This window comes from Schistocerca americana, chromosome 3 (assembly GCF_021461395.2).
Source record: "Schistocerca americana isolate TAMUIC-IGC-003095 chromosome 3, iqSchAmer2.1, whole genome shotgun sequence".
Taxonomy (NCBI): Eukaryota; Metazoa; Arthropoda; class Insecta; order Orthoptera; family Acrididae; genus Schistocerca; species Schistocerca americana.
This window is the reverse complement of record NC_060121.1, coordinates 814,146,305-814,171,077: the sequence shown is the minus strand read 5'-3', so window position 1 is coordinate 814,171,077 and position 24,773 is coordinate 814,146,305. Positions and strand designations below refer to the sequence as shown.

The 24,773-nt window shown below is 46.7% G+C and overlaps 1 protein-coding gene across 1 annotated transcript in view; it reads right to left on the bottom strand.

Annotated features, from left to right (window-relative positions):
• Window positions 1–24,773, bottom strand: part of LOC124606418 (mite allergen Der f 3-like) — an 80,384-nt gene that overhangs the window by 23,083 nt on the left and 32,528 nt on the right. The window contains exon 3 of the mRNA XM_047138399.1: window positions 15,749–15,904. Coding sequence (XP_046994355.1) covers window positions 15,749–15,904 — 156 coding nt within the window. The remainder of the gene's footprint in view (window positions 1–15,748; window positions 15,905–24,773) is intronic.

Below are 24,773 nucleotides of genomic sequence, written 5' to 3'. Positions count from 1 at the left end.
ACTACTCCAGTACCCAAGTATCCCACTAGTTACGTAAGTATTTTTGTGAATTTTTTTGTCATTTCCTTACAGCGGACGACTCCAGAAGATATTTATTGCTGAAAGTTTTTCAGGCATTTCTCTTTAGAACGTTAGGAGCGTCTGTCTGAATTCTGTAGTTGTTTGGGGGGTGGAAATTGCATCTTGCAGGAGCCACAGCTAATCATTTGCATATCACAGCATCTTCCTCCTGTTGGCTAAATTTCTCGTTTGTAGCACTTCACTCCGTGGTGTAGCAATTTTAATGGCCAGTAGTGTACATAGACTGAAGTGGCTACTTAAAATTTGTACCAAGGCCAGGAATCGAACCCATGTCTCCTGCTTGCTAGGCAGGTGCGTTCGCCACTGAATGACTTTGGCACAGTAGTTCACACTACTGCACAGATTACTCTGGCACACCTTCCTCCCCGATACAAATTCTCACGGCCGCCCCAGTCTACTTAAAATTCCTCCTTACACATGAACAGAATTGCAGAGGCTCTCCATGTTCTCGAATAGCAGCTCAGCATCGACAGTAATCTGTATGAGACCAGTAAAGTCTCTGAAATTGTGTCATCTTATCAGTATAAGTACCTGCGCTTGGGGTTCAGGCTGGACCCTTCATTTACATTCGATTCCGAGGTGGTTTTCTAGAACATGGAGAGCCTTGGCAACTCATGTGTAAGGCAGAATTTAAATTAGACTGGGGTGGCAGTAAGAATTGAGATCGAAGAAGGAGGCATGCCAAGGTAATCCGTACAGTTGTGTGAAACGCTGTGCCGTGTGGTTTAGTAGCTAACGCAACTGTCTAATAAACAGGAGAACCAGGTTCGATTCCCCGCATTGGTACAAATATTCATCCGTCACTTCAGTCTATGTACATACACTACTGGCCATTAAAATTGCTACACCAAGAAGAAATGCAGATGATGAACTGGTATTCATTGGACAAATATATTATACTAGAACTGACATGTGATTACATTTTCACGCAATTTGGGTGCATAGATCCTGAGAAATCAGTACCCAGAACAACCACCTCTGGCCGTAATAACGGCCTTGATACGCCTGGGCATTGAGTCAAACAGAGCTTGGATGGCGTGTACAGGTACAGCTGCCCATGCAGCTTCAACACGATACCACAGTTCATCAAGAGTGGTGACTAGCGTATTGTGACAAGCCAGTTGCTCGGCCACCATTGACAAGACTTTACAATTGGTGAGAGATCTGGAGAATGTGCTGGCCAGGGCAGCAGTCGAACATTTTCTGTATCAAGAAAGGCCCGTACAGGGCCTGCAACATGCGGTCGTGCATTATGCTGCTGAAATGTAGGGTTTCGCAGGGATCGAATGATGGGTAGAGCCACGGGTCGTAACACATCTGAAATGTAACGTTCACTGTTCAAAGTGCCGTCAATGCGAACAAGAGGTGACCGAGACGTGTAACCAATGGTACCCCGTACAATCACTCCGAGTGATACCCCAGTATGGCGATGACGAATACATAGCAACGTGATGGTACGCATTTCTCCTCCTTACACGAGTTATCACAACAATGTTTCACCAGGCAACGCCGGTAAACTGCTGTTTGTGTATGAGAAATCGGTTGGAAACTTTCCTCATGTCAGCACGTTGTAGGTGTGAATGCTCTGAAAAGCTGATCATTTGCATATCACAGCATCTTCTTCCTGTCGGCTAAATTTCACGTCTGTAGCACGTCATCTTCGTGGTGTAGCAATTTTAATGGCCAGTAGTGTAAAAAACCAGCTCCTAACCGAAACGCTTTATATGCCAGTAGAGTTAACCCGAATATTCAGGAGGAATTGATTGCTTATCATCAGGGTAGTGAAAGTAAGCTGGATGAGATGCTGCACTGGCTCATATTTGCCTTTGACACTGTAAGGCATCAAGCCCATAAGGATACTTATTCTCAGCTGCTTTTTACTTTTACATTCAACTCAGTCCTCAATAATCTTTGGGGGATACAGAATTGTTGCCCAATCAGATTAGTGTCGAAAGAATGCACAGCAGTTGAAGACAGCTTAGGCCAGCTTCTATAGAGAGCATCGACAGCGAGCTAAGAAATACAGTGTGGGACGTCAGGTAAATCCGTATCGTGTGGTTCAAATGGCTTTGAGCACTATGCGACATAACTTCTGAGGTCATCAGTCGCCTAGAACTTAGAACTAATTAAATCTAACTAACCTTAGGACATCACACACATCCATGCCCGAGGCAGGATTCAAACCTGCGACCGGAGCGGACGCTCGGCTCCAGACTGTAGCGCCTAGAAGAATTATCAGGCAATGAGTAGAGCTGTCAACAAGATCACGAAGAACTGCTACCAAGGGTCAAGGGACTATTTGACATAATCGGGTTCTTGACACCTAACAGAGTTCAGTTGATTGGAATAAAGCAAGGTGATGTAGTTAGCGCCCATATTCCACAGCTGAAAGTGGATGCGAAATCAATCAAGTTGAGAGTCCTTCAGAATTGTGTGACCAGTGGTCACACAAATAGCAAGAGGGCTTTGTGCCAAATGTCACTAACCACAAGTTTTCCTTTCACCTTCAGCTATGGATGCCTACGGTTAATTTAAAAGGCCCACTGATTCAAACTGTGGCATACTGGATAAGCGAGCGATGCTCTCTAGCATTACCCAGGGGAGCGCTGGTGAGTTGGAGGGAGCCTTCGTGGTGGTAAGAGTGGTGGGCCATAGACACATTACTGTCTTTGAGAGTTGCTGCGAGTGGATTTTTTTTTTTACAGTCATTTGAAGAATTGTGTAGTTAGAGATCGCTGATTACCTCGTTTAGCTATCGATGTTCGCAAGTTCAGTAATGTGTTCTTCTGCTATTGTTAGTTTTTGTTATGGGACTACGAGCAGGATTTAAGCATTTATGTCTTGGTAATATGTTGTTGTGCTTACATATTTTTCTTTGAGAGAAATCCACGTCATGTTTGCTAAGCTTGGTTGGTGTTGCTCTAGTTGTTCTTTAAATACTATGTGTGACGTCGTCAGTCATACGACCACACCGCCGCCTGAGAGATCGATCCGATGGGTGGGATTCTCTCGATAGACGGAACAGAAGAACGGCTGTGCTAGCCAAAGAGTACACAGCCAGTCGCAGTACATATGCTCACCGGATTCGACATTCAAGATTACGAGAGATTAATTCGTCACCGCAAGATTTGTGACTTGTAAATTAGATCATTCTACAGACGCTTATTCTAGTCGCGTCTTCTATAATTGTCAACTAACAGATCATGGACTACAACCAAGTTAAGTAATACATACTTTCTTATTTTGTACTCCTGCTAATTAATTTTGTTTTCCTGTTGTAGCTACCAAGCAGTCTTGGCAAAGTAGAACCCACGTTTCCAGCTCCTTGGCTACCTCATATTTGCTACCTCATATTTGTTACCTCATGTTGATGGACTCGGTTATGGTGGAAGATCGAGAGCCATCACTAAGTGATGCGCCGATTAGCCTGGAATTATTAAGCTAAGACTCACGTGCTGGTGATACATCATTGTTATTTTACCGTGTATAAGACCATTGTTGTCAGTATTATTCACTAGGAGCAGCTTCGATTCCTGTGTAAGGAGATCAGTTGAAAGGGCTTGCCTTTGGTGGCAACTATTTCCTTAAATTGCGTGTTAGTAAGCAGAAATATGGTCACATTGCTCGTGGTTATATAGCATCGCATTCCGAATCGAGTGGGCTCATTTCACAATTTTTTTCTAATACTCGTACGTCGCTAGGCTTTGTTGGTCATATTTATTGTTTTATCACTAAGTTTGCCATTTTTTTGGTTCTGCGGGTTTCCAGTTTTAACTGGGCATCGCTGGTTTTTGAAGTTTTCAAGTATGACAGTCACTGTGGTATCCAGATGAAGTCTGTTGCAGTATTTGTGTTGTTACAATTGTTTTCCTATTTTTAATCTGTCAGTGGCTGTTATTTAAAGTTCATATTTAGGGGCCTTAAGAAAATTCTGAATTATAGTGGAGCTAATGCCCCATATATCATGTCAGTTAAAGCGACTCACTTGTTTTATTTGGTTGTTGGACTCTGTACCAGTCTCTGCTTCACAGTATACGAAGCTGACCAGTGTTGCATGTCTAAGGATATGCATCCTATCGGCTGAGCATCACACGACGGTCAGTCGGTACTGTGGGCCTTATGAGGCGTGTTCGGACGGAGTTTAGTTTTAGTTCAGTTTGTGAAACACGTATAACCTTAAGCCTTTGAGAGCGATAGCTGCTGTGTGTCTTAGTTGCCTGGTCCCTATCTTGAGAGCGATAAGCCCCAGTCCCCCACCCAAATACTGCTCATTGCTCATGGGACTGAGCAGAGATTTCATCATCTAAGTAAATAAGCCATCACGGGAATCTCAAACCTACTAAACTGCCTAAGTCGACTGTCTGTGATGTGACTGTGAAGCCGAAACGCAAAGAAACTACCACAGCTAAACAAAGATCAAGCAGGCCTGCTGTGCTGACGGACAGAGACCGTCGGGCACCGCGGAGGGCGGCTGTAAAAAATTGCCTAAAATTAGCGGAAGGAATCATCCGTGAGTTCCACAGTGCCACCAGCGGTCAAGCTAACATAATGACTGCTCGGGGAGATAAAAAGAATGGGGTGCAACGGCAGAGAAACACACCATAAGCTACACGTTTCCTTAGTCAGTGCAGAGCAAACTTGAGATAGTGGAAAGAGCGACGACACTGACCAGTGGCTGAGTGGCGGTCGATGTGGCCGAGCGGTCCTAGGCGCTTCAGTCCGGAACCGCACTGCTGCTATGGTCGCAGGTTCGAATCCTGCCTCGGGCATGGTTGTGTGTGATGTCCTTAGGTTAGTTAGGTTTAAGTAGTTCTAAGTCTAGGGGACTGATGACCTCAGCTGTTAAGTCCCATAGTGCTTAGAGCCATTTGAACCATTTTGAACCAGTAACTGACTGTAAACGAGTCGGTTGGAGTGCTGATTCAAGATGTACCCTGTGCGATACGGTGGCATGGTTTGGGTTTGGCGAACGCCAGGAGGACAATACCTGCCGTTATGTGGAGGGTCAATAGTGAGGTATGGTGTACGCTGCGTTATGGTATGGGGATGTTTTTCGTAATTAGGATGTGGTTTCTTATGGCGCTTAAGGCAATGCTAAATACGAAAGGATACGAACACATTTTACTGTGTAGTGTACTGCGTACAGCAAATAAACTATTCGGAGATGATGATCTTTTGTATCAGCATGACAAGACACACTGTCAAAACGCAACATGTGTGAGGCAATGGTTTGCGGTCAATAACATGCCTGCATTGGACTGCCCTGCCCGGGGTCTGAACTTCAACCGTAGCAAAACGTTAGGGATGAGATGCAAGGTCCACTTCACTCCAGACCGCAACATCCAACATGACTATCATCTCTGATTTCGGTTTTTGAGGAAGAATGAGCCGCCATTCCTCCACAGATGACACCACGTGAAAAGTGTCCCATCAAAGTGCAAGGCATCATAAAGGCGAAGGGTGGATATACCCCATATTAATATCCACTAATATACAGTATGTCTGGATACGTTTGATCGAATAGTTTATACACTGCCCAACAGACATAGTGCAGCACCCAGGGCACCTGGTCAGATGTCACTGTACCTTTGTGCCCAGACACGTCATCAGTGGGTAAGTTAAAGATCAGAGTTGCATTTCTCACTGACAAGTAAAATGGCCACCAGAGTGGATTACTGTTGTTCGTTTAATGTTGCTAACAAGTATGATAGAGTGGATAAGGGCGTGAACAGCGCCATATGTTGAATGATCACTGAGATAGTGTTATCATCGCCAGACAGAGTTTGAATGGGGCCTCATTGTAGGTCTCCATTTGGCCAACTGGTCGAATCATGCAGTATCCTGGTTTGTGGGAAATTGGGATGTGACAGTGACCTGGTTTTGAACTGGAAGGAAACAGCAGGGTAGGCATACTCATCGTCTAGTCCACTGGTCCACCACGTCTGAGTAACACATGTGAGGATCGCAGAATTGTGCTCCAAGCACATAGTAACCCCTTGAGACCTACACTTGCCATTCCAGGACAAGTAACTGACTCTCTGCAACAATCTGTACCATCCAGCACCATTGGTCGAAGACTATGCAAATACTGTCCCTTAAGTATGTTGTCGCTAACACCACAACACAAAGGGGTGTCGCTGAAGTACTGTTGTGGATGCAAAGCAGGGACTGCTGATCAGTGGTCGACACCACTGATCAGCAATCCCTGCTTCCCATTCACAACAGCACTTGTGTTCAACCTATAAATTACAATTTTCCACGATCCCACATGAACCTCGTCAGTGGGTATGGCAGCGATATGGGACTCTTTTCCCATTCTCCCAAGGAGAGGCACAGAGATGTTTCTCCAGACATCATGATATGGGGAGCCTTTGGGTATGATTTCTCATCACAGCTGGTAGCGACTCAGCGAACTATGACAGCCCAACGGTATGCTGCTAGTCTCCTACCAATAGTACGGAATGCACAGAATGTTGCAGGAAGTCCATTACTTACTCTCAGATGGTATGTGCAGATGTGGAGGGGTTTTTGGTGTGCGTACTGTAAGACCTTCGGTACATACACCATCAGATTATTTGACTTGTCGCTCTAACGAAGTAGGTGAGTGTCAGCAATATGTCTCGTGGTCTTATCGTGGCGTGTTTATCTTTTGCCGTTAGGTCAGACGTTGGAAATGCCACTTGCACACTTAGAGTAGCAGATTGATGGTGACCAACTTTAAACAGAACTGGATTAATTTTCACACACATTTATTAAAATGATAAAAAGTATAGATATTACGTAACTTGATTCTGGATGCTGTTTACAATTGACAATCTGAAGTTCCTTTGGTCTTGGTACGTTAATCTTATTCTCACATATCTCTGATACTTGACAAAGTGTCTATTCATTTATCTTCATGGCTATGTACAGGAATATGATAATCTTATTAGGCGCAGACTGAAACTTGACTATACACTGGTACAGACAAATGCAGACTAATGCAGACTAACGCAGACTAATCCAGACTAACTAATCGGAGGTCTGTATACTCGCTATAATACCTCGTGCGTTCAGGTATCACTGCGCGAGTGTGATCCGCGAGGAGGAAAGGTTCTACGTTAGCAGCAATCTCATTATCTGCGTGACATACACTCCTGGAAATGGAAAAAAGAACACATTGACACCGGTGTGTCAGACCCACCATACTTGCTCCGGACACTACGAGAGGGCTGTACAAGCAATGATCACACGCACGGCACAGCGGACACACCAGGAACCGCGGTGTTGGCCGTCGAATGGCGCTAGCTGCGCAGCATTTGTGCACCGCCGCCGTCAGTGTCAGCCAGTTTGCCGTGGCATACGGAGCTCCATCGCAGTCTTTAACACTGGTAGCATGCCGCGACAGCGTGGACGTGAACCGTATGTGCAGTTGACGGACTTTGAGCGAGGGCGTATAGTGGGCATGCGGGAGGCCGGGTGGACGTACCGCCGAATTGCTCAACACGTGGGGCGTGAGGTCACCACAGTACATCGATGTTGTCGCCAGTGGTCGGCGGAAGGTGCACGTGCCCATCGACCTGGGACCGGACCGCAGCGACGCACGGATGCACGCCAAGACCGTAGGATCCTACGCAGTGCCGTAGGGGACCGCACCGCCACTTCCCAGCAAATTAGGGACACTGTTGCTCCTGGGGTATCGGCGAGGACCATTCGCAACCGTCTCCATGAAGCTGGGCTACGGTCCCGCACACCGTTAGGCCGTCTTCCGCTCACGCCCCAACATCGTGCAGCCCGCCTCCAGTGGTGTCGCGACAGGCGTGAATGGAGGGACGAATGGAGACGTGTCGTCTTCAGCGATGAGAGTCGCTTCTGCCTTGGTGCCAATGATGGTCGTATGCGTGTTTGGCGCCGTGCAGGTGAGCGCCACAATCAGGACTGCATACGACCGAGGCACACAGGGCCAACACCCGGCAATTTGGTGTGGGGAGCGATCTCCTACACTGGCCGTACACCCTGGTGATCGTCGAGGGGACACTGAATAGTGCACAGTACATCCAAACCGTCATCGAACCCATCGTTCTACCATTCCTAGACCGGCAAGGGAACTTGCTGTTCCAACAGGACAATGCACGTCCGCATGTATCCCGTGCCACCCAACGTGCTCTAGAAGGTGTAAGTCAACTACCCTGGCCAGCAAGATCTCCGGATCTGTCCCCCATTGAGCATGTTTCGGACTGGATGAAGCGTCGTCTCACGCGGTCTGCACGTCCAGCACGAACGCTGGTCCAACTGAGGCGGCAGGTGGAAATGGCATGGAAGCCGTTCCACAGGACTACATCCAGCATCTCTATGATCGTCTCCATGGGAGAATAGCAGCCTGCATTGCTGCGAAAGGTGTATATACACTGTACTAGTGCCGACATTGTGCATGCTCTGTTGCCTGTGTCTATGTGCCTGTGGTTCTGTCAGTGTGATCATGTGATGTATCTGACCCCAGGAATGTGTCAATAAAGTTTCCCCTTCCTGGGACAATGAATTCACGGTGTTCTTATTTCAATTTCCAGGAGTGTATTAATACGTGGATCGGCGGAAGCAGAATTTGGTCCTTCTCTAAGACAGCGCCATCTCTTAGTGCGGAGACGGACGAGCGCAGTGCCTGCGCTGTTGTGCTTAGCAGGGCGTGCTCTATTGGGAAAGTTGTGTACACGCTGACTACGCGGAACTATGTACACAACAGGTTTCAATGTGCTTGATGCACAATATGGCGATCCTCCCTTGTGGTGATCAGATGGAACCTTGACAATGATTATGCCTGCCCTCATGGATTACACCATAGGGCCACTGTAATATACTAATGCGCCATATATATGGATACTGCATCATTCGACTAGCTTGACAAATGGAAGCCCACAATGAGGCCCCTTTCAAACTCAGTCAGATGCAGATAACGCTGTCTCTCACCAGCACACAGCATTTCCGTATCCTTCATAGTAATCACTGAACATCTGATGCTGTTCATACTCCTTATACACCCTATCATGCCTGGTAAAAACACTAAACATGAACACCACTTATGCACTCTGATGGCCATCCTATCTGTCTCATGGAATTTAAACTCTAATTATTTACATATCCGTTGATGGCATGTACTTGTTCAAAGTTACATTGCCATCCAATGACGTGTTCTGGTCGTTTAACTTTTTCTGTCAGGCAGTGTATATCAGGCACTTGTTATTATACACTCCTGGAAATAGAAATAAGAACACCATGAATTCATTGTCCCAGGAAGGGGAAACTTTATTGACACATTCCTGGGGTCAGATACATCACATGATCACACTGACAGAACCACAGGCACATAGACACAGGCAACAGAGCATGCACAATGTCGGCACTAGTACAGTGTATATCCACCTTTCGCAGCAATGCAGGCTGCTATTCTCCCATGGAGACGATCGTAGAGATGCTGGATGTAGTCCTGTGGAACGGCTTGCCATGCCATTTCCACCTGGCGCCTCAGTTGGACCAGCGTTCGTGCTGGACGTGCAGACCGCGTGAGACGATGCTTCATCCAGCCCCAAACATGCTCAATGGGGGACAGATCCGGAGATCTTGCTGGCCAGGGTAGTTGACTTACACCTTCTAGAGCACGTTGGGTGGCACGGGATACATGCGGACGTGCATTGTCCTGTTGGAACAGCAAGTTCCCTTGCCGGTCTAGGAATGGTAGAACGATGGGTTCGATGACGGTTTGGATGTACCGTGCACTATTCAGTGTCCCCTCGACGATCACCAGTGGTGTACGGCCAGTGTAGTAGATCGCTCCCCACACCATGATGCCGGGTGTTGGCCCTGTGTGCCTCGGTCGTATGCAGTCCTGATTGTGGCGCTCACCTGCACGGCACCAAACACGCATACGGCCATCATTGGCACCAAGGCAGAAGCGACTCTCATCGCTGAAGACGACACGTCTCCATTCATCCCTCCATTCACGCCTGTCGCGACACCACTGGAGGCGGGCTGCACGATGTTGGGGCGTGAGCAGAAGACGGCCTAACGGTGTGCGGGACCGTAGCCCAGCTTCATGGAGACGGTTGCGAATCGTCCTCGCCGATACCCCAGGAGCAACAGTGTCCCTAACTTGTTGGGAAGTGGCGGTGCGGTCCCCTACGGCACTGCGTAGGATCCTACGGTCTTGGCGTGCATCCGTGCGTCGCTGCGGTCCGGTCCCAGGTCGACGGGCACGTGCACCTTCCGCCGACCACTGGCGACAACATCGATGTACTGTGGAGACCTCACGCCCCACGTGTTGAGCAATTCGGCGGTACGTCCACCCGGCCTCCCACATGCCCACTATACGCCCTCGCTCAAAGTCCGTCAACTGCACATACGGTTCACGTCCACGCTGTCGGGGCATGCTGCCAGTGTTAAAGACTGCGATGGAGCTCCGTATGCCACGGCAAACTGGCTGACACTGACGGCGGCGGTGCACAAATGCTGCGCAGCTAGCGCCATTCGACGGCCGACACCGCGGTTCCTGGTGTGTCTGCTGTGCCGTGCGTGTGATCATTGCTTGTACAGCCCTCTCGCAGTGTCCGGAGCAAGTATGGTGGGTCTGACACACCGGTGTCAATGTGTTCTTTTTTCCATTTCCAGGAGTGTATGTATTCTTTGTGTGAGATGCTGGTTAAGCTGTTTTGTGTAACCCTAAGATACTACACGTCTGATTCTTGGAGACCAACAAGGCAGAGAAATTCCCTTAAGATCATTCAAATTTAAGAGGGACTATATCACACAACATATAACTTCTTATTAAATAAAAATTACTAGAAATGGTCCAATTAAATTTGAAAGTAGGGGTACTGCACTTTACTTGCATGTAATATTTAAGGGATCTATCAAACTAGCAAGGAAACTACTGGCCACCATAACAATTTGATTTACTGCCATAAGACATCAAACAAAGAGTGAACCAACTATACAGACATGCAATTAGTGCATAAGAGGTTGCAAGTTCGAATTATCACCGTGGCACAGGAGGGTGGATTCATAAAAGCAGTGTGAAACTACGTCACAAGTATGGTCAATGATTGTGGAGAGAGGTTATTGATTTAAAGAAAAGTCATCAAAAAAGAAGCGTGCACACAATACTTTCTCCGAATATCAGATCTGCAAAATGAAACCCTGCTGCAAATGAACAAGCTTTGTGTCCCCCCTCACCTTGGTGGCTGCACCAACAGTGTATTATTATCACTCCTAAGATGTGTGAGTGTGGAAGATGGCTGCAGTAGCGGCTGAAAAGTTGCTCCAAGTCAGAGGCATCTCTCTCTGAAAATGTCCTCAGCAGCTGTGTCACCTCAGTCTATCCGCCACAAACATTCTCTGACTTTACTCTAAGAAACATCGAGGGTTCTGCCAGTGTCAGAAGCTTGCCCTCCAATTGCAGCAGATCTTGCAAGTTCTGAACAGAATAAGGTGAGATATGGGGCCGGCCGGGTTGGACGAGCGGTTCTAGGCGCTAGAGTCTGGAACCGCGCGACCACTGCGGTCGCACGTTCGAATCCTGCCTCGGGCATGGGTGTGTGTGATGTCCTTAGGTTAGTTAGGTTTAAGTAGTTCTAAGTTCTAGGGGACTGATGGCCTCACAAGTTAAGTCCCATGGTGCTCAGAGCCATTTGAACCATTTTTTTGAGATATGGGGAAGAAGGTAGAAAATCTTTCCCATTAAATGACAGATTTCTAACCATGGAAAACCAAAAGTTTTGCACGTATCCATGCGTGAGAACTCCTCCCTTCTATCGATGTAATTACTGTGAGCCAATCACAAAAATCCTTACTAGCATTTGAACAAGCATTCCTGTGCGACACAGCAGTGCTCAACGGCTTGTCCCACATTCTGAAGCCATGTGTTTTCACCTGGCCTTCATATCTTATCTAGCCAAAAAAGATTCCTTTCCACTTCTCACACAAAGCCGTTTTTAAGGTACACAGCCTGGCCTCTTTGATGCTTCTGCTGTGCGCACAGAGATGGCTTTCAGCACCAAACAACATTACGACACTCAAGTTCACTTACGTTAACTTCACTGTCATGAGCTAGCTAAACAAATCACCAAGGCTGCAGAAGTAACAGATCTCCATCACCGTATTAAGAGGAAAACAGAATAGGATGTGAAATGGCTCTGAGCTCTATGGGAATTAACATCTGAGGTTGTCAATCCCCTAGAACTTAGAACTACTTAAACCTAACTAACCTAAGGACACCACACACATCCATGCCCAAGGCAGGATTCGAACCTGCGACCGTAGCAGTCGCACGGTTCCGGACTGAAGCGCCTAGAACACCTCGGCAGAATAGGGCGTAATTACCACTATAGTAATTGGCAGTAGTGAATACTGACTGCATTTTTCGTGCTGCGTTAAAGGACTGATTATAATGACTATCAGGGTCTGCATATTACATTATAAAAATAGTTTATGTCTCAGTTTGGGCGTAAACTGCTACTTAACATTTGACAGCAATCTTTTCTATTGACCACAGTATGCCGTTGTACATTTAATAGATTTTGAATCATTCAGTTGATATTCAGTCGGTTGTATCGGTCAAGTTACCGTATCGGCGAAACATCTGATGAGCTGGGTGAGACAATACAATGTCTCGACTCTCGCTTTGTCTTTGCTTTTACTAGAATTTAAACATAAACTGGAAACCATCTTGTTTTAATATCCTGTCCAAGAAGTGCACAGACCTAGTTTTGTTTGTCTAAACACTTTTTATTGGTTTTCGCTTGATAACGTCTTCTGTCAACGAATCCAGTGTCTTGACCGCTGCTGCACCAAACCCACTCATCAGTACGTATGTTAATGGATGTGTGTGTTTTCCGGATTTCTGACAAGGTTAGATGCGTCCAACGACGATTTAGCCTCATGTGACAATCTTTTCATCTGAGGATAGTATTTACACTAACGTCCCCAATTAGTAGCTGAATATTATCCAGTCTTTGTCTTTCACTACAATTTTTTGCTACTCCCTAATGTGGTAACTATGTTCTATCATCATCTAGTTCTGGTTGTTCTGTTTAAGTGTTTTCCATGAATTATTTCCCTTACCAAGTCTGTGGAGCAGTTCCTTATTTCCTTTTCAAACTAGTTAATATTTGGGATCCTTCTGTAGCACCATATCGCATGTGACTTCCTCATAATCCGTAAGTCACCCACGTTCCGAGATAGCGCTTGAACGCTTGGAGCATACCAACTAACCTTGGTAAACACATGACTTAGTACCAGGAGACAGTTACCGTAAGGATGAGATAGATACTGCTACTGCCTCTATGTCTGGGAAGGTAATCTGGTGACATGTGAGAGTGACATTCGAACGCCTGGAGCAGTTATGAAGAAATCTGCTATGCGTATGATCTACTGAAAAGAAATAAAATGTTGAGAATTGACATCCCTAGCTCCTGAATGAAGCAGATCTGAAGTGTGTGACAGAGAAATAATCAAAACGAGCGACATTAGAGTCGAATCCATTATTTTCGGGGGCACTAGGCTGATTGGTGATATCCTGATGACGTTTGACCCCAAGGGCCGGAGGGAAGGGGTGGGGGTAGGAGAGAGTAACATCTACAGTCTGGAATATTTGGAGCAACTTCAAACATGCAAATAAACCAGTTTGTTTTTACACTCCAGACAAATTCAGTTTCTTTTTCTACCTCACATACCGAAGGTTATTCATAAATTAACCCCACACTGACTATTAAAAATAAACAAATGCTTGCAGCTTCATTGGCCGGCCGGAGTGGCCGAGCGGTTCTAGGCGCTACAGTCTGGAACCACGCGACCGCTACGGTCGCAGGTTCTAATCCTGCCTCGGACATGGATGTGTGTGATGTTCTTAGGTTAGTTAGGTTTAATTAGTTCTAAGTTCTAGGGGACTGATGACCTCAGAAGTCAAGTCCCATAGTGCTCGGAGCCATTTTTTTTTTTTCAGCTTCATTACACGTGTGTGGGAGGTAAAGAAGACTGAAGGTCACGTTTCATCAGTCAGCGCTCTATAGCGATCGTCCGTGTGTAAGCTGCAAGTCAGTGAAGTGGACCGTATTGTTGCGACTCCCGACAGTTGAGATATACGGTCTGTCATTCGCTTCCTGCAAGCAAGAAGGAGGCAGTGCCACCAAGATTCATCGACGGTTGTGTCGTGCGTTTAGGACTGGTTTATGAGTAATAGCGTTGTCCGGGGTTTGTGCAAAAAAATTGAATCTGGTCGCACACACCGGGTGATCAAAAAGTCAGTATAAATTTGAAAACTTAATAAACCACGGAATAATGTAGATAGAGAGAAAAAAATTGACACACATGCTTGGAATGACATGGGGTTTTATTAGAACCAATAAAAATTGCTAGACGCGTGGAAGATCTCTTTCGCGCGTCGTTTGGTGATGATCGTGTGCTCAGCCGTCACGTTCGTCATGCTTGGCCTCCCAGGTCCCTAGATCTCAGTCCGTGCGACTATTGGCTTTGGGGTTACCTGAAGTCGCAAGTCTATCGTGATCGACCGACATCTCTAGGGATGCTGAAAGACAACATTCGACGCCAATGCCTCACCACAACTCTGGACATGCTTTACAGTGCTGTTCACAACATTATGCCTCGATTACAGCTATTGTTGAGGAATGATGGTGGACATATTGAGCATTTCCTGAACAGAACACCATCTTTGCTTTGTCTTACTTTGTTATGTTAATTATTGCTATTCTGATCAGATGAAGCGCCATCTGTTGGACATTTTGTGAATATTTTTATATTTTTTTGGTACTAATAAAACCCCATGTCATTCCAAGCATGTGTGTCAATTTGTACCTATCTACATTATTCCGTGATTTATTCAGTTTTCAAATTTATACTGACTTTTTGATCACCCGGTATGTGCGTGATAAAAATAGTAGAGGGAGAGATTTGCAAGTGACTGATGGAGTTGTGTAGCATATTGACGAAATTGAGCTTCAGAGATGCTGGTTCACAATCTCCGAACTTTCTGAATGTGTGCCTCATATTTCGAGGACAACACTGTCACGGAGAGGTTAGGTATCCATAAGTTTTGTGCATGATGAATACCAAAATATCTGACCAATGTTCACAAAACTGAAACAAAGTGTTTGCCCGTGACAGTCCTTCGGCACTAAGATGAAGAGGGGGAGGAAGTTTTGGTCGAAATCGTGACTAGGGACGAGACGTGGGTGCAGTACTTGAACTCTGAAACTAAGGAACAGTCTAAGTAGTGGATGGTCACTCATTTTCCCAATAAGCCCAAAAATGTCCAAGTAGGCGCTACCGAAGGGCAAAATGATGGTTACAGTTTTCTGAAATCACGAAAGAATTCTAACAGAAATTTAACGAGAGTAACGCTCTTGCGAAAGACGTAGATCTGTCCAAGATAAACGGTGCGGGATGACTACCGAAGGAATCATTCTCCTTCACGACAGTGCGGATCCCATACTGCTGATCGAACGATGGCAAAACTCAGACTTTTTTGCTGGAAGACTTTTCATCACCCTCCATACAGACCGTACTTGGCATCAGCGACTTTCATCCCTTCCCCGCGACGAAGGCTCGGCTAGCTACCCAGTACTTCGAGACGGACGACGAGCTCGGGGAGGCGGTCAACAAGTGGCTGAAGAGCGGGGCTGACCTGGCACGCGCCGACGCCGCCCTGGGCCACGCCGGCGCACAGGTTGGTGTCGTGCACTAGGTCGCCCACAGTCTTGTACACGCGTCGGCACTCCTCCTGGTTCACGATACGCAGCTCCGCCTTCTGCAGCCGCTCCGACGGCTGGTTGTCCGCCTCCTGTGGCCAAAGCATTCACTGTCTGTAGTTACCATTACCTACGTCTATGAACCCCCCCCCTCCCCCGCCCCCAATGAACCATGGATCTTGCCGCTAGTGGGGAGGCCTGCGTGCCTCAGCGATACACATAGCCGTACCGTAGGTGCAACCACAACGGAGGGGTATCTGTTGAGAGGCCACACAAACGTGTGCTTCCTGAAGAGGGGCAGCAGCCTTTTCAGTAGTTGCAGGGGCAACAGTCTGGATGATTGACTGATCTGGCCTTGTAACACTAACCAAAACGGCCTTGCTGTTCTGGTACTGCGAACGGCTGAAAGCAAGGGGAAACTACAGCCGTAATTTTTCCCGAGGGCATGCAGCTTTACTGTATGGTTAAATGGTGATGGCGTCCTCTTGGGTAAAATATTCCGGAGGTAAAATAGTCCCCCATTCGGATCTCCGGGCGGGGACTACTCAAGAGGGCGTCGTCATCAGGAGAAAGAGAACTGGCGTTCTACGGATCGGAGCGTGGAATGTCAGATCCCTTAATCGGGCAGGTAGGTTAGAAAATTTAAAAATGGAAGTGGATAGGTTAAAGGTAGATATAGCGGGAATTAGTGAAGTTCGGTGGCAGGAGGGACAAGACTTTTGCTCAGGTGAATACAGGGTTATAAATACAAAATCAAATAGGGGTAATGAAGGAGTAGGTTTGATAATGAATAGAAAAATAGGTGTGCGGGTAAGATACTACAAACAGCATAGTGAACGCATTATTGTGGCCAAGATAGACACGAAGCCCACGCCTACTACAGTAGTACAAGTTTATATGCCAACTAGCTCTACATATGACGAAGAAATTGATGAGATAAAAGAAATTATTCAGATAGTGAAGGGAGACGAAAATTTAATAGTCATGGGTGACTGGAATTCGATAGTCGGAAAAGGGAGAGAAGGAAACTTAGGAGGTGAATATGGAGTGGGGGTAAGAAATGAAAGAGGAAGCCGCCTGGTAGAATTTTGCACAGAGCATAACTTAATCATAGCTAACACTTGATTTACCGAGCGAGGTGGCGCAGTGGTTAGACACTGGACTCGCATTCGGGAGGACGACGGTTCAATCCCGCGTCCGGCCATCCTGATTTAGGTTTTCCGTGATTTCCCTAAATCGCTCCAGGCAAATGCCGGGATGGTTCCTTTCAAAGGGCACGGCCGACTTCCTTCCCCGTCCTTCCCTAATCCGATGAGACCGATGACCTCGCCGTCTGGTCTCCTTCCCCGAAACAACCAACCAACTAACACTTGGTTTAAGAATCATGAAAGAAGGTTGTGTACATGGAAGAAGCCTGGAGATACTAAAAGGTATCAGATATATTATATAATGGTAAGACAGAGATTTAGGAACCAGGTTTTAAATTGTAAGACATTTCCAGGGGCAGATGTGGGCTCTGACCACAATTATTGGTTATGAACTGCAGATTAAAACTGAAGAAACTGCAAAAAGGTGGGAATTTAAGGACTCCCCACCACGTAAACATGTCTTGATAAAAATCCAGTCAATAAAACACGCACAGTTGGTGAAATTCACACAATCGATGAAAAGCACACAGTTAAAATCCTTCTATCGTCCATGCAAGCTGGTGGCGAACATGACTTTTGAAGTTTCCACCGGTTTGTCTCAAGTAGAAGTTGTGGCATGTGTTACATGGAATTCTTTAAACGCAGTAGTTGTCGTGTAAGGGAATTTTAGAGTTGCCTTTGTGGATTTTGTGTTTGAGGCCGTGTGTGTTTTGAAATACAAAGGCCATGTCGGTTTCGTTGAATAATTTCTTGATTTTGTTTGAGATGTTTCCTAGATAAATAGTAGTGGCTACGTTTTATTTCCTTCTTTGTTTCGTCTTCTAGTGGCAAATTTATTAATCCGTTAAGGATTCTTCCACACAATGCTTAACGGATTAATTAATTTGCCTGTAATTATCGTGTTCCAGAATGCAGGGACTGAAAAAAAGGTGAATGTCGTCCAGTAAATAACAGAATAAAAGAGATCCATTCTCCCCATGCTGAGGACTAGAGAACAGAAGTTGCAAGTTTTTTTATATACCAAGGTGTCAAATACGTTGTAGAGCTTCGAGAATTTCCGTGTAAATTCTAGAACCACTTGGCCTTCCTCCATCTCAAACCCACGATATTTTAAGTTGAAGTGTGAGAGAGGCGAATCCGACCTACTGCGCATTGCATGTTTATGTGTGCAGGTCTAAAAACAGTCACGAGCAAAATGTGGACGCGGCGGCCGAACGGCGGCCGACAAGTACCTGCTGTACGATCCATAGAGTTTCAGTGTAGAGAGTTTCAGTAGAGAAGAGCCTGTGCTATTCTTCGCTTGTTTAGTGACTGTGATGATTGTTAAGGACAAATGAAGAAATGAGATTAGACTTTTAAGTAATTCATGTGTTGGACTTGCTAGAAGCAAGATATCTTAATATCTTCTGGTGTTATTAAACCAGCCCTGTTGCAAATGTATCCTAATAGAATCTAATGTTTGACGACTTGGTTGACTCGTACGAGTTCGAATGTTTATATGAGAAGTGGCGAATTTGTTTTTTGTGGAAGTTGAAATATACCATGACTGAACTAAAAGCATTCTTCGAGTATCAAATTATTTCAAGAGTAGAGAGAGAGTCTGATAAATTCCCTTAACCAGCATTATAATTCGGAGAAGAAGTTTTTGGAGATCGACGTGACCGACTATCCAGCGAGGAAGATCGGCTGTGCATACGAAGTAAGTCAACCTATGGCAGAGAGATGGGAAGTTTGCAAACCAGCTCCACCTCGCTTCTTGCCGTCAAAAAACGTTAGAACGTTCAGACGTCTGTTCTTCCAAGGTCACCTGATCTCTCGGTATTTGACTTGTGTGTGTGTGTGTGTGTTTGTGGGAAGCGAGATTGTGAAAAGCTCCGTCAACGCTCCTCCATTTACAACAACTTTGAATGAACTGCAACACCACATGGCAACCTACACTTTAACATGGACTCTGAACCACGGTCCAACTCGACATTTTTAATAGAAACAAACATTGGCAGATGTCATAGAAGTGTCGAGTGACAGACAAAAATCCTGAATTCGGTGGGGACCGAACGCCCCTTCCTTAGGTTTCGTTTTTTGTTACTTAACCATTCAGCTAACAAACCACATCTGAACACATATACTGGTAGGAAAAAAATTTTAGCTAGGAAAACCAAGGGGAGATCAAGGAATAAAATAATAGGTCGACTGAAGATAAGAGAAGGTCAGAAATATGAAGAAATGAAGAGGATGGCACGTAGTAGAAAAGAGTGGCTGCAGCGAGACATTATGTTTAGGCGTAAATGATGATGTTAATCAAAACGCGAATTGAAATAGTGAGTGGAGGAAAAGAGAAACCAATAAACCTGTGACGTGATGTGACTGACGCTGTAGTGTACCAGAGCATTCGAATCTATCGCAATGTCTAAAAGCGAGCACCCTGTACTCGTGTAGTTGTTATGCTCTTCCATCCGAAGACTGATTTTATAGAGATTACCACAACAGTCTGCTCTGTGCCAGACAGCCATGTGCGTCTCTGCACAACTACTGCAGCCTATGTAGGTCGGATCCTGCTTGCTGGAGCCAAGCCTTGGTCTATTTCTACTGTTTGTAGCCCCACGCAACATTCCATTACCAAATGGACGACTGGTTGAAGTCTAAGGATGTGTCCTATCAATAGTCTGCTCTTTTAGTCAAGTTCTGCAATAAATTTATTTTTTCAGCGATTTGGTTCAGTGCAAGATTTTTCCAAAAGATACAGTCACCACCGCAAAATATCATTTATTTAAAGTGATTTCGGCACATACAATAGGCCGTCTTCGAATTGATGCACAATTTGCTGGTGTTAGCGACATACTAAGTAGCTGCCTGTTGTCAAGACGGGAGCAGTTCATTAATTAAAACCTCCGGGCTGAATTGCCGTGGTCCCTATATAAAACTTCTTCTCCTTCGTGACGTTTCGTTGCCTACTGCGGGCAACATCTTCCGAGATGAGTCGGCGACAGGCTGCTAGGCAACACCCGTCGGCTGGAAAAGTTTTTCTTCCATTTATTCATAACATCACGGATCGTATTGGGAAAGTTTTGACCTAGTTTCAAGTGGAGACAATCTTTCGACCTACCAAGAAAATTAGTGAAAGTTTAAAATCGGTGAAAGACGCACGACACCCCTTAGTTACCCCAGGTGTGTATAAAATTCCATGTATCTGCGGCATGGTTTATATTGGAACAACTAAAAGGAGTGTTAATACCCGCCTAACGGGACACAAAAGGAACTGTAGATTGGGACAAACTGACAAATCATTTGCAGCGAAACACGTTTGCAAAGACGTTGATCACGAAATAAAATTTAGTGAGACATATGTGATAGCTAGGACATTACATTATTATACCCGCATGTACAGAGAAGCTATAGAGATTTACAAGCACGAAAATAATTTTAATAAAAAAGAAGGACGATTAAAACTAGACAAGATATGGCGGTCGACTTTGCACCAACGAAGTGACAATCGATTACCTGTAATCGAGAGAGATGGCACTAGACAGAGATAGTTTTAAAGTCGAAAGCACGTTATGAGTGGTGGCGCCATCTAAGCGCTTTATATAAGCGGGACCTCCAACGCCTAGCAGCCCCCAGACTCCGAATCAGTCGAGTTCGCGATGCCGACGAGCGAGGACGATGCGCGCGCGGCCGCACTGGAGTCGGCCGCTGGTCGGTCGGTTGGGCCTGGCCCGCCGGACGTTCCAGCGGCCGCTCCACACTGGACGGATCCCAGGTTGACGACCCAGGCTACGGCACCGGTTCATGACGGGATAGAACGACGATCGACAGGCGCTATTCGACCGCAGAAGACTACACACCACACGACGAAACCGCATTCAGACGTCGGCCATACATCACATCACGACGGACGCAGCAATGAAGACGACCGCCAGGACTACGCCAGAAGACTCGATATATGTCGGGAGGAGGACAAAGAAACGCTGAAGGACATACAACGCCTTATCCGCTATTCACGGGACACGCAAGAGCAGGATAATGACATCTGTCTGGCATCTCCATCTGTGGACTCAGATGTCGAATCACAGCACTCCCACCAAACGGTCGGCGACGCGGAGATGGCAGCGGCCTTTCCAGCAGAAAACGACGACGACTCCCCACACGCAGAGGGGGACTTTACGCTCGTATACAACAAACGGCGCAGAAGCAACGCATTAGCCAAGGACTTAGCCAACCCGGCTAAGAGACGAACGGAGACCATCCCCACAACGAACCGATTCGGCCCACTGGCACCTCAAGCTGCGCCTCCATCAACCACCAACAAGCCGCAGGCACAAACTTCTAATGCCGCAGAAGCCGTGGACAGAGACAAGAATGTGCTTCGCAAAGTGCCCCCAGTCACAATTTATTACACAAAGGATTACGTTCACCTCAATGAAACGCTCAGCGGACTTCTAGAGGGCAATCTTAAAGCTATATACCAAAAGGACCGCATCAAATACCACTTTGAGTCCTTCGAAGACCAAAGGCGTGCAATAAAATTCTTCACGAACCACAGCTTCTCCTATTTTACGCATCAAGCACCAGACGACGGAACTGAAAGTAGTTGTCAAACGCCTTCCGGCGGAAGTTACCGAAGAACAACTTTCCTTTGCCCTCAAGGAAAAAGGCTTCAAAGTGCTACAAGTCTACCAATTTAAGGAACGCGACGAGAAGACGAAACAATTGATACCGCAACCTGTGTACCGAGTCTCCCTCCCATCCGGAAAAGACAGTGACAAGATCTATGATGTCAAATACCTGCTCTACACACGAGTGATAATAGAAACCTATAATAGTAAAGAAGGACCCGTCCAGTGCCAACATTGCCAACGTTTCGAGCATACAGCGAACTACTGCAGCATGCCAGCACGCTGCGTCCGCTGCGGTGGATCCCATAAATCATCGAATTGTACCCATCCTAGGACGGCGCCCCCAAAGTGCGCCAATTGTGATCAAGAACATCCAGCGACCTTCCGTGGCTGCCCCAAATTTCAAGAACTCCTACGGAAATATACTAGAAGGACACCAAAGAAGTCGACCCCACAATGGCCTATAATTGTTAAGAACTCGGCCATGGCAGCGATTCCGGCCACCCAACAACAAGCGGCACCTCTCCCTGTGGAAACAATTGCCTCTCGACCACAACCGGCACCCAGAGTGACTCTACGACAGACAAGACAACAGCGCTCGTACTCCGAAGCAATACATGCCCATCCACCGACACCAACACCAGCGGAGACATCATCTGCCTGGTCGACCACCTTTACACCAGCGTTAACAGATATTCTTCAACTACTCACCGCCCTCCAGCAGAAGCTGACGTCTATCCTCTCGCTTGTAGAAAGCGTACTGACAGCTTTTCAAACACCCTAAATGGATAGACGGCATCACACGAGGAATCTTAACTTCTGCATTTGGAATGCCAACGGCCTGAAACTGAAGAAAATAGAATTCACGGACTTCTTACATCGCCACAAGATAGACGTAGCATTTGTCTCCGAAACACATCTCCGCGAGTCAACCGACCTCCGCTTGAGGAACATGCACATCTACCGGACGGACAGACGGACCAACGGGGTGGAGGGACCGCAGTTCTGATCAAAAAATGCATTCGTCACCACCAAGAACGTTTACCCCAACTCCAGACTTTAGAGGCCACGGCAGTAACAATCCACACGACGCTCGGAAACATTACCTGTATTGCGGCTTACCTTAGCCCAAAGAAGCCTCCCCACCCAGAAGATCTTTACGCCGTTACAGAGGGTTACGAAAAGATCCTACTTGGAGGGGATCTTAATAGTAAACATGTTGCCTGGAATTCCAGTAAGACTAACCCAAAAGGACATATGTTGTTTGCACTGGCTGAGAATTTACATGTTTCCGTCCATGGACCACGGGAACCGACGAGGATACCTTACGTCCGGACACAAGACCTTGATGTTCTAGACATCGCCATAATCAAGAACATCAACCCGAATCTCCATCTGCAGACGCTGGATGATCTTTCGTCGGGCCACAGACCGGAGTTATGACTTGTAGAGAGGGCTACTTTGCAACTCCCACTGCCGTCGACAAGAACTTACGACTGGCAGCAGTTTCAAACGTACCTCAACAACAATGTGCGACCAATCCAGGTTGTTACCACCAGAGAAGCGATTGATGTGGCAGTCGAAGTACTCACGAAGAAGATTAACAATGCGAAACAACGAGCACTCACGGAGCACCTGCAGCAAGAAGTCAATTATGACGAGTTTCCACCACCACTGCAGGAACTTAAGACAAGGCGCAATCGATTTCGGAAACGATGGGTCCGTTACCGCCATCCGGATGATAGTCGGGAGACTCACAGACTAACCCGAGAACTCCGGCGGAAGGTTCAGGACTGGAAGCAACACACGTGAGAACTCAAAATGGACAACTTTCTATTACGCACCAAAGATGAATGGCGAATAGTTAAAAGTCTCAGACAGCAACAGCCCCCCAAAAGGGCAATTCGCGGACCCCATGGCCTCTTGTACGACTCACTGGCGCAGGCGGAGCTGTATGCGGACACATACCAACAACAGATGACTACGCCCCCCACGGAGGATGGAGATGATGCACTCCACCGTGCAGAGGAGGACACAGCGGCGGAATGGGAAGCTATTCGGGACGCCCCGACTAACGCTATGCCCCGGCTGACAACGCCGGAGGAAATTCGGAGGATTATCAAGTATAGCAAACACACCTCACCTGGAGCAGATAGAATCAGCAATATGGAATTGAAACACCTCCCGAGAAAGCCTGTTGTGCTTCTCACTCGGACAGTGAACAGCTGCCTCAGGACTGGATACTTCCCAGAGGCATGGAAGATTGCCAGAATAGTGCCAATACCAAAACCGGGCAAGGATCTCTCACACCCTGACAGCTACAGACCCATAAGTTTACTGCCGACGCTGGGAAACGTCCTGGAACGTGTCCTACTGAAACGCATGCTGGACATCCTTGTGGCACACAACATCATCCGACCGGAGCAGTTTGGCTTCCAGGCGAAGCTATCGGCTGAGTTATAACTACTGCGCATCACGGAATCTATCCAAGACAATTTCAATAAGAAACGACATACTATTGGAGTATTTCTTGATATAGAGAAGGCTTACGATAAAGTATGGCGACGCAACTTGATCGTCAAGCTCCGACGTAACACTCCCCTACCAGACTGCTACTTAAAACTTCTCGATAATTTTCTTCAGGATCGCAGATTATATGTTCGCATTGACGACAAGAATTCAACAACACGGCCTGTCCTTGAAGGACTTCCACAAGGATCGGTCATATCTCCACTGCTGTTTAATTTATATACACTCCTGGAAATTGAAATAAGAACACCGTGAATTCATTGTCCCAGGAAGGGGAAACTTTATTGACACATTCCTGGGGTCAGATACATCACATGATCACACTGACAGAACCACAGGCACGTAGACACAGGCAACAGAGCATGCACAATGTCGGCACTAGTACAGTGTATATCCACCTTTCGCAGCAATGCAGGCTACTATTCTCCCATGGAGACGATCGTAGAGATGCTGGATGTAGTCCTGTGGAACGGCTTGCCATGCCATTTCCACCTGGCGCCTCAGTTGGACCAGCGTTCGTGCTGGACGTGCAGACCGCGTGAGACGACGCTTCATCCAGCCCCAAACATGCTCAATGGGGGACAGATCCGGAGATCTTGCTGGCCAGGGTAGTTGACTTACACCTTCTAGAGCACGTTGGGTGGCACGGGATACATGCGGACGTGCATTGT